Source organism: Chiroxiphia lanceolata, chromosome 2 (genome assembly GCF_009829145.1).
Source record: "Chiroxiphia lanceolata isolate bChiLan1 chromosome 2, bChiLan1.pri, whole genome shotgun sequence".
Taxonomy (NCBI): domain Eukaryota; kingdom Metazoa; phylum Chordata; class Aves; order Passeriformes; family Pipridae; genus Chiroxiphia; species Chiroxiphia lanceolata.
The window spans coordinates 7,516,958-7,532,820 of NC_045638.1; the positions used below are offsets into that span (position 1 = coordinate 7,516,958).

General features: G+C 36.9%; 1 protein-coding gene across 11 annotated transcripts in view; it reads left to right on the plus strand.

The window, feature by feature from the left end:
- The window catches only part of CASK (calcium/calmodulin dependent serine protein kinase), a 204,417-nt gene that overhangs the window by 126,061 nt on the left and 62,493 nt on the right, over positions 1–15,863 (plus strand). For 8 of the 11 annotated variants that reach the window (XM_032678140.1, XM_032678141.1, XM_032678143.1 and 5 more), the window contains 4 exons: positions 282–404; positions 2,771–2,854; positions 4,407–4,506; positions 9,651–9,668. In XM_032678140.1, the coding sequence (XP_032534031.1) occupies positions 282–404; positions 2,771–2,854; positions 4,407–4,506; positions 9,651–9,668 (325 nt within the window). The remainder of the gene's footprint in view (positions 1–281; positions 405–2,770; positions 2,855–4,406; positions 4,507–9,650; positions 9,669–15,863) is intronic. The other 3 variants (XM_032678150.1, XM_032678142.1, XM_032678148.1) reach the window with 1 other exon arrangement.

Consider the following 15,863-nt stretch of genomic DNA (forward strand, 5'->3'; position numbering starts at 1 on the left):
TAAACAAAATGTAGAACAGGTAGAAACTTATACTGTAATTATAACATAATACCAAGAATATGTCAGGTTTTATGTTTTTATGCAATTTCAGTAGCAACTAGTGTACAACTTACTATGAGTTATTAAAAAACTGAGAAACTTCCTTTTACTTTTTTTTTTACAATGAAATGTTTGCAAGCACCAACCACTGTCAAATTCCTGTAATTATTTAAATAAAAGGTATGTTGTTTCCTATGTTCTTTTTACTGATTTCATGGGGTTTTTTTCTTACTTGTAACCAGATGAATCCTAGGCAATGGAGCCATATTTCTGAAAGTGCCAAAGACCTGGTACGCCGCATGCTTATGCTGGATCCAGCAGAAAGGATAACAGTATATGAAGCACTGAATCATCCCTGGTTAAAGGTAGTAAAAGCAGCTGTTTACACACTGGTTTCCGCTTCAAGGGAGATAAAGATTTATTTTTTTGCTTCTCTGAGGTTTTCAAAGAAGACATGAACTGTACAAAATGTGAGAGAATCTGCTTTAAATGCTTTGTAGATTTAGATAATTGCCAGGCTTGAACTCTTAAAAGCAGGAGTGAACTCAGTTGGACATCTTCAGCAGCATCAGGGAGTAGGGCTGTGTAGCATAAAGCTTAAAGAAGGTATTAGTGTGTCTTTCTGTGGCTCAAACTCCGGAGAAATAATTTCTGATCTCCTCTTTGCTCGGTCCTAAACCTCTTTCCTATTATGCTTGTAGCCATGCAGTCTGTTGCAGGATGTTATGCTACTGAACTGTGCTGCTTCCTTACATTAGATTCCTGAAATATCCCATCAGGGTGAAGGAAATATGGAGTGGAATGTTGCTCAAAGGCCACCGTGACTGCATAAAATTAAATGATATCTGGTAATCAAATTATTTTTCAGGGGTGTCAGAATTTATGACACAGTTTAAGCCAGCGGAGGAGTAGTTGCTGAATGCTGCAGATTAACAACAGGAGCAGCAGAATTTACAGCTGTAGCTTCTCAGCAGTCCCATCAGTAGTCTGTGCTAAACATTGAGGTTGGAGAATGATGGGTGTGCTACAGATTTATAAGGTGGCAAGTCCTGGTTCAGAACGTTGCATTTTCTTTGGCAGAAGGTGATGAATTAACTATTTTTCTTTGTTATCCTCTGTTTCTTTCCTATAGTGTAGGTCAAGGGTAGAGAGAGTCATAATATCATTAACTTGAACAGGGCACTTGTTTTGAAAGGGTGCTGTTCTGGTGTCTGCTTCTGAACTGTTTATTTGCTCTACACGAGACAAATAGTGACACAAAAAAACCCGCGAAAAGAACCTGGGAAGGACAGGCTGATATGTTCTTCTCCCTCCAAGTAAATGGTCATTCTTCCAGTTCTCTGCTCTCTTTCTGGCTCTGACTCCTGTATTCCAAGCTGCAGAATGGCCTAGCTTATAAAAGGAGCTCAGGAGTGTGCATCTCTCAGGAATAAGTGGTTAAAGCAACTCTTCTGAGTATTGGGAAACTGCAGGTTCAAACCATTCCACACAAAAGGAGCCAAAGTTCTGTCTATTGATCTGGAACTTGCATAGTGTATCAAATATCAAGAGTATGTAAAGGGACACCATGTTTGCAAATCCCAAATGATCATACTCCAGTGATTAAAAGTAATTAAACTCCAGTGATTAACCTGTGGTTAAAACAGGTGATCTGTTTCTACCTGCTTGTATTTTGACTTTTTCCTCACTTTGTGAGCTTACGCACATTTAGGTGCCAAAGCAAGGGTTTTACTGAGGATTATTTTGGGAGAAAACCTTGTCAATTTTTGTTGTTTGAGCAACTAAGCTGATCAGGCTAGTTTAAAAGACAATTCTGTAATGTGAATGTGCAAGCTCTGTCTATATAGTTTAGCACTTTTGATGTCTGTAATCTTTTTCTGGTCTTGTCATTATCTGTTGAAATGCATGCAAGGAAAGAGAACATTTAGTTTGAGAAAACTTTGTTTCCAAGCTCAGTCCTCCCATTTTTGGCTATGATAAACAGCTTCCCTGCTGACTCAGAGCTTTCTCCTAAACTATTTATAGATCCAAATACAGCATGAGACAGAGACATCTCCACTGTTGTAGAGTGACTGAATTACTTCTGACGGTGATTTCACTCTGATTCAGGAGATGCATGTGATAAACGTTTATGTTAAATTAATAACTGTATGGAGCATCTGTGATGATTTGGAGCAGGGTAAGACAGTAGCCAACTGCTGCAAGTTTTGTCCTTACTGTCAGTGCAGTTATTCATTGCAGGTTTTTTTATCTGCATCTGCAATGGAGAATTCTTCCTGTAAGCCATCACCTGGTATCACCAGCCATCCTACCCCATCTCCCAAGCTTACCTGAAGTATCAAGCACCCCTGAAAAGAGAGCTTGAACAAGAGAGCTTCACTAGGATTTCTGAATCCCAAGAAGCAGAACTACTTTCTGCTTGCCAGCTTCAGAATTCAGTGCTAGCCACAGACTTGACTAACAGCACAACAGTAAAACAAAAGACTAAGATCTACAAAGTGGGAAACAAAATTACTGAAAGAAAATATCCCTGACCCAAGTTCAGAATTATTTCAAAGTATTTTAATCCCTTTTAGTTTCTTGAAGTTTTCCTTAAGTTGCAACAAATCCTCATTCTCCTTAGGATACTTATTAGCTGGTACATTTTTTTGTCTGGTTTCTTAGTGTCAAGAGAATATGAAGAGCTTGTATTTAATGTTCTTCTGGTTTGTTTTTTGTGGGTTTTTTTAAGGAGAGAGATCGCTATGCATACAAGATTCATCTTCCAGAAACAGTAGAACAATTGAGAAAATTCAATGCAAGACGAAAACTAAAGGTAAACTGAATGTAGTGTTAAAACAATATAATTGTGTAGCTTGAATTTTGTATGATACTTCGTTTGTTTTAAAAGTGGTAGGAGAAATCTGTGAAGTTGGCAATAAAATAAGAAGTTGTAACAGGCCTTTACAGATGCTTATTACAATGATGATTGTTAATGATGCTTATCCTTTCTTACTGCATAGTTTTCAAACTGAATTTCGGTGCAAATTATCTGGTATCAACAAAGGTGTGTATGAGGCCTTCATCTTTAATCAGTTCATTAATTCTGTGTAATATGAATTCCTGGAGAGAATAGTACAATGGCTTCTGTTGTTATGTTACATTTATAATAACAGGAACATGATTTTTAATGTCTTTTTCAAGAAGAGGAAATGTGTGTTCTTCAGTTTATCCTCTTTATGTTTAACTACACACAGGATTATTTCCTAGCTGAATTGAAAAGACTGTTAACATTTTAGCCCAAAACAACATGGTTTCTCTTCAGTTCCTCTCTCGGAAAGGTTAGCAGAAACATTTTTAAGTTCACTGAAAGGTTGAGAAAATTTTAACAGAAACATAGAGCATTACAATTCATGAGTTGTTTTACAATTGGTAATGAAACACAGAGTCAGGTGTACACAAGGAGTTGCTGCTTCGCAAAAGTTTAATGTAGCTGGTGATTAGGATGCACCAGTTGCCATAGTTCATGATAAACAGCAGTTTCTCTTAGGTGGTTTGTATGTCCAGGTAGTACTTTCGTTCAAATATTAGCTAGTGCCTTTTAGAATACGACCTGGTTTTCTGCTCTAGGTACAGTTTCAGATATTTCCCACATTTCTTCCTGGGGAGGCCCCAATATTTCATCTCCTGAGAGCTTTTATACCTTTGCTGTTTCTTATACCGTTTTATCCAAAGCACTGTTCTGCAGTGTGTTTCATGAAATTTGTCCATTTTGCCTACTGCCCCAACTGTGAGGCATTTAAACATGAGTGCTTAAACTGTATTTAACTTAAACAAGTCAGAGCAGGTGACCATTTTTCTGGTTTTGTAACTTCCCATGTAACACTGATTCTGGGAGTCTCAGATTAACTATATAATTGTACTATTTTTATATAGATATATTATGGATGTCAAATATTCTAGTGCTGTCAGTGTCAGATTCTGGCAATTTCTCAAATAAAAACATAGTGTTTTGCTTTAAAGAGTGAATTTCTATTCTTGCTAAGCCACTGAGTCTAGGTAAAAGGGAAAGAGAAAAAAATTAGTTATTTTATTACATTGTTCTATGGGAATTTATGCCTCACAATTATTATTTTAAGATTTACTCACATAAAGGACTGTTCTCATGTATCCCCTCACAAAGAATATTTTGACTGTTTATTATTGTATAACCAGCACTTATGGTCACTGATAACAGGGAAGCAGAGCTGAAGACTATAAAATTTATTTGCTCTTCACTGAGAAGGTCAACAAACCAGAGACCTTGGGAGATTGAGTGATCCAGAGTGTCTGGAAATGTTTCTTATCCTTCTTTGTGTAATTTAGGCTGTGTGGGTATTTTTATTCAGGGGGCAGTACTAGCAGCTGTGTCAAGCCACAAATTCAACTCCTTCTATGGTGACCCCCCTGAAGAGCTGCCAGACTTCTCTGAAGACCCCACCTCCTCAGGTATTTTAACAGAAAGTACATTTATTGCAGTCAACCTGTCTTAATTCTATACTGACTAGAGTACCAAGTGTTTAATAATTTCTTGAGATTTCGTAAAATTTAATATGAAGTTAACATTTACATGTGAAAGAATAAATAATTTTCAGTCTTAATGGTGTTCATGACTGACAAAACTGAAGAGCAAATCTCTGCACAGTTTTAAGTTTCCACAGAAATTCAGATTTTTTTATATGTTCTCGTGTGTACATTTTATTACAAATAACAGAATAACCTCACATTTCTCTTTATATTACTTGAGTACAAAAGCTTATTGAAATTTTGTCTTGAATTCTTAGACTGGAGCAAGGTTCTCATGCCTTACTGATAGTTATATATAAAAAGAAACCACTGTGTACCAAATTTTCCTGATCTCCTGTTTTAGAGAGCAATGTGATTAAGATATCTTCTCTTTAAAGCGCATTGGACAGTATTTCTGACCCCCAGATCTTCAGAGAGAGATCTGGTACTTCAGGGACCTCCCAACATGCTTCAGAGGGGAAGATAATACCTGTGCTGTGCTGTGAGCTGGACCGTGGGCAGGACAGTGATCTGACTCAAGCAATCCTTTTGTCCACAGTCTATATTCAAGGATTTAAATAACCTCCACTCTGTGTACTAACACAGCCCTGTCATAGTTGTGTATCTTAATTTTGACATAGCATTGCTTAAAACATTTGCAGTACAAAAGCCTAGGGTGGTCTGTCTGACCTAAAATTAGGATTTAGGATCAAGTTAAATGAACTTCTGAGGAAAACTGAAGACCAAAAGGACTCCTTTATTTTTCTAAATAACCAAATAGTACTGGCAGAATATCTTAGCTATATACTGACTTTACTAGAACACATTTCAGGAATTTAATTGCATGTGTTGATCCGCTGTGTGATAATTCTCTTTCCCAATATTTTTATAGGTGAGAAAATTACCTATTGACTGCATATATTAATTACAACTTTTCTTCTCTTTCATATGAACAAGTAGTTATTACAAATTATTTCAGTATCATTAATATAAGAATGGGGTGAAATTGTTTTTTGTTGAAATTCTTCAATTCCACTTCTTGGATTTCAGGTTCGAGTACTTAAATTAAAAGATTGCTTTGTCCTTAGGCATGCACACTGTTCATCATTTCCACAGAAATTAATAGGAACCTCAGATCATTTATAGCAAATGGATAATCACGGCATCATGGCTTAACTTCAGGCAGACAGCTTTTGAATACTTGATGTACTTGTAGTTAAAAATCCACCTATGCTTTTAAAGAAAGAATAAGTTGATTTTACTTCACCTTGAATTACTTGCAGTGCCTTTATTTTTGTTTCCATCTACTTCCCCCATTTGAATAGGGAATAGCCACCAGCATGATTGACAGTGGCAACTTTCCTAATCTGAAAACTGCAGTTCCCCTTTCCAGTTTCAGTCTCACATCAACAGGACATGTGTCTTCCTCAGAGTGATGTAATTGCAGATATCAGTATAGAGGAAATGTACAAGTTCTATTTTTTCTGCTCACAGAGTACTTGAATCCAGTACACATGTTAAATTCTACAGAATATCTGGGCTGGATCCACTGTTATCTTGTGTTCATCTCTGAAATAACTGAAATGTTACCTAAAATAACATTGTTGATCTCTCTGATGGGAGATCACAGTGATCAGGAAACCATGCTAAGTGTGTGGTTTTCATGATGTTTGTCTGACCAACAACATTAGCTGATAAAATATTTAATATTGCAGGATAAACACTGAGGCTTGCAAGCAAAGGTACCACAACTCTCACAGCTTCTTCCGTTGCTAGATGTGGAAATCTGGTTTTGTTTCCTCTTCAGAAATACACTAATAAAACTTTCAAAATTTCTAGCTTGTAAAGCTCTAGTGATGATTCCAAAACCAGCTAGTTTATAGAAATTAGTCATAAAACTCTTAAATTGCGGTGGAAGCTTGACTATCTTAAGGTAATTTAAATTTCCTTCCCAACATCTCATAAAATGTTATTCCAGATCATAAACTCTAATGAAGAGCATTTAATATTTTAAGTGTTGTTGCCTATTTAGTCCTCCCATAAAATTTCGTGGAGCTTATTATTGCAATTAAATGATTTGTTAGAAACAGGCAAATATGGAACTCCTTCAGAGATATATCTCAGAAATATAAATGCTTGTTAGGTTATGCACATTATATATCCTGCACTCCAGGTTGTTCCACACACAGAAAATTTCAGTTCTGTCTTTTTTCCAAATTAGTCTCGAGGTGTTCTTCCTCAAAGTTCAGTGAACTTGGGATTGCTGGAACCTTTGAGCATCTTCTTACACTACCAGAATATTAGACTGGGATATGAAGACTCTACAAGTAGCAAGTCAGATGGTCTTTGTAGATGCAGAATCACAAAGGATATTCTTGTTAGAGAGCTTTCCAATGAGGGTCAGCAAATTGCTTGACTACATTAAATGCGAATGAACAGAGATAAATTCCCTTTAAAGTCAACCAGGTATTTTTCTGTACACATCTTCCTTTAATTTAGACAGAGTTCTGATTATTCTTGGTTCCCACCTCGTGTTCTGGGTGGGTTTCCTTTTTCATCAGCAACCATCCTCTGAAGATCTTAACTTCATCCTGCTATCATTCTGTTGGTAACATGGCAGAAATCAGTCTTGCTGAATTTTGAAAGAGTGTGATGAAGGCTTTTAAAATATTTTTTTTAATTAGGTAAGTATTTTTAAACTAAAAGATTAGTGGTGATAAGCTGTGTTCAGTAACTTCTTCAGTACAGCCACTAAACAGCTCAACTGACAAGCTTCTTACAAGTGTTTTTTTCTTCTAGAATGTAAAACATTTGACTTTCAGGTTGCCTGTTTTCAGGACATTGTTAAATATTTATTTTCCAAGGCAGCAAATGTTTTGGATATTTTTAATATGCTGAAACAAACATAAATCAGAAGTTAGCAATCAGCAGCCCTACAGGCTAAATCTGACACAGGAGAAAAATCAGCCCAGTAGAAAGTATTTGAAGTCAACCATGAAGTACATAAGGTGCCAGAGAAATTCACTCTACTGCCCTTCCCCTTTACTGCCCTGTGCCCTGGCCCTCCTATCTCCTGATCACACATTACCTCAAGACAGGATTTCCTCTACTTCTGTCACAAGCTGACCATTTGTCCCCAAACAGAGGATACGGACATGTAGTTTTCAAGTGTTTTGGTAACAGTGCCTCAGGCTGAAGAATGAACATAACCCATGTAAAGCATTTCATTTTCCTTCCTTTTGCTTCTTCAACTTCTCCCATTCTCTGGCAATCCAAGGAAGGGCTGTGGAATTGTTTGACATTTTGACTTGGGAAGCTGGATTGAGGAAGACCATTTAGTTTACTTTGGAGTTTTAAGTAGATTCAAAATGTTCAAGTTTTCGGACCAACAGTTCGAAAAACCAATAAATCAAAGAGTTTTTTATAACTTTGCTTTTCCAAAACCTTTTTGTAGCCACATTTTCGGAACTACCAAGTCAGTGTTGGAGTTAAGCCAGTGGAGAGTCCGTAGCCTTTGGAAAACTCCATAACTGACTTTTAGATTAAAGCAAACCTTACCTTTTGGTTAAAGGGTGCTTGTTACTCCATAATGTCTGCTTGACTGGCTTGGTCTGTAGCACACATACACCGAAATGTGACTAACAGGTTTCAGAGTGGCTTTTTTGCCACAAACAGTTCTGGGTTCCCGTAAGGCATCCTCTGATGTTGTGTTTCGATGTAACCACAGCAGCGTATTTTACAGCAGCCTGAGTGACCAAAGGTGCTCACATACCTGTGGCTCTGGCACAGTGCTTCCTGCACGTGTGTGTGGTGTGTGAGCTCTGTGGTGACTCTGGAAGGAGATGAATGTAGAGCTTTTGCCTTGCACAGAAAGCAGCCACGCTGAGGTCACATCAGTGCTTCTGCCTTGTTTTCTCAGACTGCAGGGCACTGCTTTCATGTGGCATTTTCACAAATGCAGTTTGGTATTTTGTCTCGGGGTCGCTGAATGTAAATTGAAATTCTTGTTTTGTTTTATCTTGTTAGACTCTATATTATCATGTCAAGTTAGAAGTTCTTAACAGCATGAGATGTTGATTTTCAAATTTGCAAGTAATAATAATGGGAAAAAGTCTGAATGTCATGGTCTTTCAGAGTGAGATCAAACAGCACGTGTATGGCCAAGTTGTAAGATCACTACATGGAACCTACATGGAACTAGTTGAACTCACAAGTTAGAGTGGTTAGTAGTTTTATGGGATTGATTTCATGAAATATGGGCAATATAAGCCCATATCTTAAAAACCTCATATCTCATCAATATGAGTAAGAAAAAGAAATACTTCTGCTATGCAGAAATTACCACTGATTTTGTGAATATTTGCAAAGGCTGTTGTGTAACATTTTAAGTATGAGTGCTTGAAAAAAAATTACGTTCACCTTATAATTTCCTGTTATTAATTCCTTCTCTAGTATTACAAGCAAAACTATCAGTTTTGAGATCATGAGTTTGCATGTTTCCAATACTTCATTATTATCTTTATGATTTTTTCCAGCTATTTATTCTTTGTTCTGGTATGATTAAATTTTTTAAAAAGTGCATAAAGACACTGTTAATTAAAAGCAATGATAAAATGATTATATTTCTGAATGGTTCTCATAACGGTTCTCACCGAAACTTTTGATTTCAATGTAACATTGCTAAATTCTGCTTAGTAAGTATGAGTATATTAATATATCAATTTGCATCATTTGCAGTATGTTGAGTTAGTTTATCAGTTCACCTTTTTACTAGAAATCTCTTTTTTGTCCATGAGTTTTTAAAAATAGTTTAATCAATGCTGAGAGAAATCTGATATGACAGATATCTAACACTGCATAGACGTGCTACCTTCCCAATGCCAAGTGGTTTTTTCCTCCTGTCCCAGCCCGCAAATGCCATTTGCTTCACACGTGGAAACCCTATTAAAAAAATGGGTGGGGGTCCTTGTGACTGTGTTCATACTATTTTGTGGCTAAACTAGTGTGCTAGGATGCAGCTTTATAAATCGCTTGTGATGAGATCTTCATACTGTTTGTTGTTTGTCCAAACGCTGCCTTCCTACTAGGACTTCTAGCAGCAGAAAGTAGGTATCCCTTTGTTTTCCTTTAAGGCATATCATTCAGCTATGGTGTGTGGCTTTGCATGTTTGAAAAATCTGCTTTCTTTGCTTCTCCTTGCTGTTTTCGGTTTTAATACTGCCTGTTCGGAAAAAAAAAAAAATAGCCTGTATGCTTTTTACTAAACCTGTCTGTGGTATAATATAATTGACAGTATAATTAACCAGAAGTATTATGATTTCCAGGGAATTCTGGAGATTCTAGTTCAGAGGCAGTATTAAAATTACCTGTTTAGTTCCCCCTCAATATTTCATATTTGCAACACAACTGAAATAAAATCTAATTTTCATTAAATTAATAAAGGCTAAAATGTTTGTGGTTTGCGTTTTTGTTCCAAAATTGTTTTCATGGACTAATGGACGTTTTTTCTCTTAACACCAAGCATATACTGCAATATTAGTCATATATGACATTCTTGCTCTACGCTTGTATGAACTTTCTTTATCCTTCTGTGTTGATGTGATACACAATATATGCATATGCACTGTGTATATGCATACACCTGATTTAAATAACTATCCAATATGTGTCTCCTCAATGAAGGAATGTTATTGACACATAGGGAGGAGGTTCTGCTGCAAGTTAACTGCACACATCGTGAGAGACTGAAAGTGCAAGCTCTTCTAAAACCTGCAGGCTGTGCTAGACAGAGGAGAAGGTGTGAAATTCTAGACCCTTTGATACAAACCACAACCATTTCAAAAACAACAAATTCAGCATCTCCAAAAACAAGCTTGAGAAAGTGGGGGGTTTCCAGCTGCATTTTAAGACTTGTAGGCTAACAGCTCTTCTTCACACGTAGGTCAGGGCAGCAAGACACTTGTCCATGTCTCCATTTCTGATCAAAGTCATGGATTTTGTGGTTGTTGTTATTTGGTTTATTCTTTTGATCTTACAGGTTGTGGGGGAAGTTGTTCCTTGTCCTCCTTTTTCCCCATCTCAGAATGCCTGTCCAGCAAGAGCGAGAGTTCTGTGGATTTTTATATAAAGTTTTGCAATAGTATTATTTTTTACAGTTGTAGGGAAAAAAGAGAAACCTCATGCAGAGCCTCTGCCATGATTTTTAGTTTTTGTTTGTGCACAGAGACTCCCTCAGCAAATTTACTGAGGAGGTACTACCATCATGCTGGTCAGAACAGAGTTTCCATATATTTTTGCAATGAGGAAGAAAGTGTCTAAGGAAGTGACAGTGAAGGGCATTCATTTATTAAAATATTTATCTGTTTAGTTGCATGTGAGTGCACTTACATGTAATGTGTAGGTCTGGTCTGAAAAACAACAAAAACAGTACCTTCTCACTGCATATTTCTTTACCACCACACTAGACTGCCTTCTTTCATATTTGTGACTAGTTTTACAGTGAGGGGTAGCTGGGAAAAAGGATTGGCAAACTTTATGTGAAGGTCTCAAGCCTGGAGACAGGGGAAAGCTGGAGACATGCATGGCACAGTGCCCCTGTGCATGCAGAATTAAAGGAAGGCATCTTCAAAACCAGGCATCAGTTTCTTCCCACCCTCTTTGCTCTCTCTCCCCCCCTCCACTTCCCCTTCACCCCTCCCTTTTTGTTTCTCCATACATAGTGCACTCCTCTGCATTCCTTCTTCTGTTTGGGAACACTTTATCTTTTGTTTACTGAGGTTTTTTTCTCTTCTTTTAAATTTTTTTCTTTGTTTAGTCTTTTCCTCCTCCTCCCTGTTTTTCTCTCCTGCATCTATTTTCTTTGGTTTCCTTTCTGACTTTTACACGCCTTTCTTTCCCTTCTTGTATTCCATAGGTGTTCCTACCTTCTTTAATTTAGTTGTAAATCCCAATACCCTTCCATTGTGCCAACTGCTCTGTTTCTACATTTTCACTGTCATCTCTATAAACCTCCATTTTTCTAGTTCTCTCCCTGGAGTCTTCCTGATTGTTTTGTATATAACTATAAACACATAGTGTATGTGTATATATACATAAATATATATATTATTACTGACTTGTTTGCTTCCCAGTAGCATTCAGAGAACTGTGTGCACGTAGGAACCTATTTGTAGATTTACAGGGTGTCTACACTTGGCTGTTTGTTTTCTGTTCAAGAAGGAAGAAGCCATTAAACACTTCTATAGCTCAAATTTGAGAAGGAGTCCTTACTTGCCTTTCATTTTAATTACAGTGCTGTGTATATGTGAAACAAGTATCTCCCACCTTATTTTAAACTATTATAGTCATATATATACACCTGCTTTGGCTGTCATCTGTCCGTGCAGAGTTAGTTGCTCTGGAATACAGTGAACAGCAAAGAGCAACAAATTACTGTGTGAGATTAGACGCATCTCAACTCCAGTGATTTTTGCAGATGTTGATTAAAGTGATGAAGAGCATCTGATACTCAGTTGGCTTCCTCTTAATCTAAGAAGTTACATTAGTACAAGTACTGGAAAGATCTACACTTCTATAATAATCCTCATGCTTTTCTTTTTGCCTTTTTTTTTTTTGGAGATTGTGTCTAGTGACTCTAATATTTGATCTCTCTAAAAACTAACAATTTCTGATGGTTTTTCTTCTACCTTTGCTGTATGTACTAGCCTCAGACCACTTCACAAAGTAAAATGTAAATCCTGCCTTCTGAAATGCCTGTGCTTTAAGAGCCAGAATTGTTTTTTAATTTCATTTCCAGCAGCTGCACACAAGGCAGCCAAGAGATAAGGTTCAGAGAAATCAGCTTCTGTTGATTGTAAATTGGCTGGCATAAGGACTGAAATATGATATATAAAGAAATGGTAAATAACAGCAAAGCCTTAGTTAGTCAGTTAAAAAACAACTGTAAAATCTTCAAGACATAGTTACTTACCTTTTTACACAGCACAAAGAATAGTGAGTAAATAATGAATAGGATAGAAATGAGTGGCTGGTGTCAGGAACTTAATTTTATATGGTTCTACAAATCTAGGGGGTTTAGATTTTGTCAGTGGCTCATTAATAAAAACATACTATTATTATAATGGTTACTACAAGTTCTTCTGCAGAGTTATTTCCTGGCATACGAATTGCAGGAGACTGGCAAAAAGGTTGTAGTTTTATAGTTTTGTATTTAAAAAATGTCCGACTTCCTCTAAAATGTTTTCATTAGTCAGAAGAGACTTAAATGGGCATTTGTAATCTTCAGTATTAAAAAATAAATCAAAGGATTTTTTTACCCTCTCTCAGAATGTGTTTGTAGTCAGAATGTAGCCTGTGTTTTGCAGCAATATCTAAGTCTCTTTACCTAAACACTAATTCAGTCATACACTGTTGCAGGTCACATGAAAAAGCCCAGAATTCTCTGTGCTGCATTTTACATAGCAGAGTAAGCCAGCTGTACCTGCCTGGCTTGCTGAGCCTCAGAAAAGCAAACTTTGGGGGTGTTTTGTGATGAAGGGAGACATATTAGTACTGGAGAATACAGTATAGACAATTCTTGGAATAGTACTTGAAGTTGTCTTTTACTCTCTTCTCTCTGGAGAGAACTAAACAGCTCCTCCCTACCTTTAAAGTTCAGTTTCTTGAGTCAAACCACCTGTTCCAGACCAGAATATCTGGATGCCATGTTGTAAAATAACAACACTGTTTTAACAAAGCTTTGCCTGCTTCCAGCTGGATGAACCAGTGTCCACACCAACTTTAGGTGGTATCAAGAGCACTGTATGAGAACCACAGAGAGTCTGGAGATAGAATTCAGCTGTAAGAGAGAGCTGTTTCTGAAAGGCCACCTCCATGAATGCAGTAACAGAACCTGCACAAATTACCTGTCATAACTTTGACTGTGCACTGCGTAAAGAGAGAATCCCAAGTTTTTACCTTATAAAGCAAATATGCTTTCTGATAAATAATAGATCTGAAGGCAGAAAACTGCTGAACTCATCTCTGTCTTCTTAGAAGTAATTCCACTGACTATGAAAGCATTTAATGTACTAGTACTACTGACTGCAGGAGACTGTCATAAACATTCTGATGTGTTTTTTCTTCTTTGTAATATATGAGAGCCCATAGTTTTCGACTTGTCAGAACTGGTAGCCCCAAGGAAACTGTGAACAATTGTACCCATCTTTTTTTAGGTATTTTTATGGGAATGGGAAAGACAAGGTTGTGTGCATGGCCCAGAGTATCACTGCTCCTTTGGACATTGGGGTCATATGTGCATTTACAGTAGAATCTACAGTTACTAGAATCTTCTCACAGAATCAGGTTTGATGTCGATTTTGTTACTATTTCTTCAGAGAAGAGACTTCTGTTTGTGTCACTGGAATTGCAACCTTTCCTGTGCAATCGTGTGTGTATCTGTTTTTATAGTAATTTAAGATGCAGAGTGAGATTCATCTCACCCAAGTGAATGTGGCTACTTGAAAATTCTGGGGCAGTAAGCAGCATTTTCTAACAAAGTTTACTTTGGGGAGTCTTATAAAACAAATTAACACAGACAGTCTAGTTAGTCAACTTTCTTCTTAATAACATTCATGGATTCTAATTTTCATATTTATAGATTCTGTCTGTAACTGCTACAGACTATGAGAAATCTGAGCTTTTAGCTTGCATGACTGTGTAATAACGCACTTAAATCCTTCCTTTATCATCTGTGCTGAGGCTAAAATGGGTGCATTTGCAATGTTGAAAGGAGATTAAATCCTATTTCAAGAGGATACAAGCTTTAATTATAATTACTGACTGCTTTCATACTTTCCCAAAGGTTGGAAATTTAGCTTAAATATGATAGAATATGAATCTTTTTAGAAACAGTTGTGCTGTAAAGGTTGGTTAATTTTATTTTATGTAGTTAGTATCATTTCTCTGAATTTAAAACTCTTCTGAAAGGTACTTTTAAGCTTTTTGACCAGATGTCAGTAACAGAGAGAGTTTAGGTGTTCACAAAAATGCCTGTGGAATTGTTCTATCACTTTCTTTTATGCACTAACATGCTGTCAGTGTATTGCTACTGTGCCATTTTCTCATGCAGGTGGCATGTTATCTGTAAATGCATGAAAGGCATGGCAGTAGATACAACCTAAGATTGTAGGTGAAAAAAAAAAGCATAAGGTAGAACTGTGATTTTGAGGGATTAGCAAAGTCATGTCAGAACTTCTCATAAAATTCCTTAAGGACATTCTTGGAAACTTCCTTTTACAGTCACCTGTTCAAGGCAACCAATGGACAGGAGGAAAAAAAAAAACACCTAATGATCAAAGCTTAATGTTTTGGAATTCCCAAATATTGAAGAGGTTGTTGAGATGCAAATATTAAAAAAATCATAACTCTTATTTCTATTTCAAAGCCCTCAAAGTATTCCACAAAATAAAATTTGCGAAATAATGCTGTCAAATAAATAACGGGACAGTCCAGAGCATTTGGTGTTTCACACCAGTACAGCTCTGCAGACAACTTTGAACACACTTCTCATTGGTTCTGGGTTTGGCTCAAGTTTTAGTGGTTATGAGCAACACTGTGCAGTATTAGAGACTCTTAAGATATCCAAGCCTCTGAAGTGAATCTTCTCTTGAGTTTTTCCTTAAATACTCCAAGTACACAGACAGGGCTTTGAACCCAGAAAGCAAAGTTTTGCTAGAAAATGAAATAATTTAAACTCTGAGCATGACAAAAGTAGAAATAAAAGAGAATTCAAACAAATTTCCTTCTGCCAACTGCATTCTGGAGAGTCAAACACTTTGCTTCAGGCTTGGAGATCTCTCAATTCATGAGCCTTAAACTGACATTCTGAAAATGTAGAGGATCCCTAGGTAATGTTTTTATTCCTTGCCTTTGAGGCTAAGTTGTGATCTCTCCATCCTCTTACCAGCAGATTCCCAGTCCCTATATTTTCTCAGGTTTCCTGCTGTGTATCTGGAAGAGGAATATGGGAGGTTCCTTTCAGCTGAGCAGGCTTTTTCACTTACCAAACAGGAGGCAGGTTTTTCTCTTTTTCAGCACACCCAACCTCATGCACAACTACTATAAGTCAAACCATTAATTTTATTTGCTGACAGCCAGAATTTTTTAAAAGGAACATAAATTAGTTCATCAATTGGATATAAGTAGTCAGACACACTTAAAGGGGGAGAATTAAGAAGTCTTACTGGTCCTGAACCGTGGGTTGTGAGTGAGAGGAGTACTGTGGTTCTCAAACCTTGGTGTACAGGGAATTGTCAGGACAA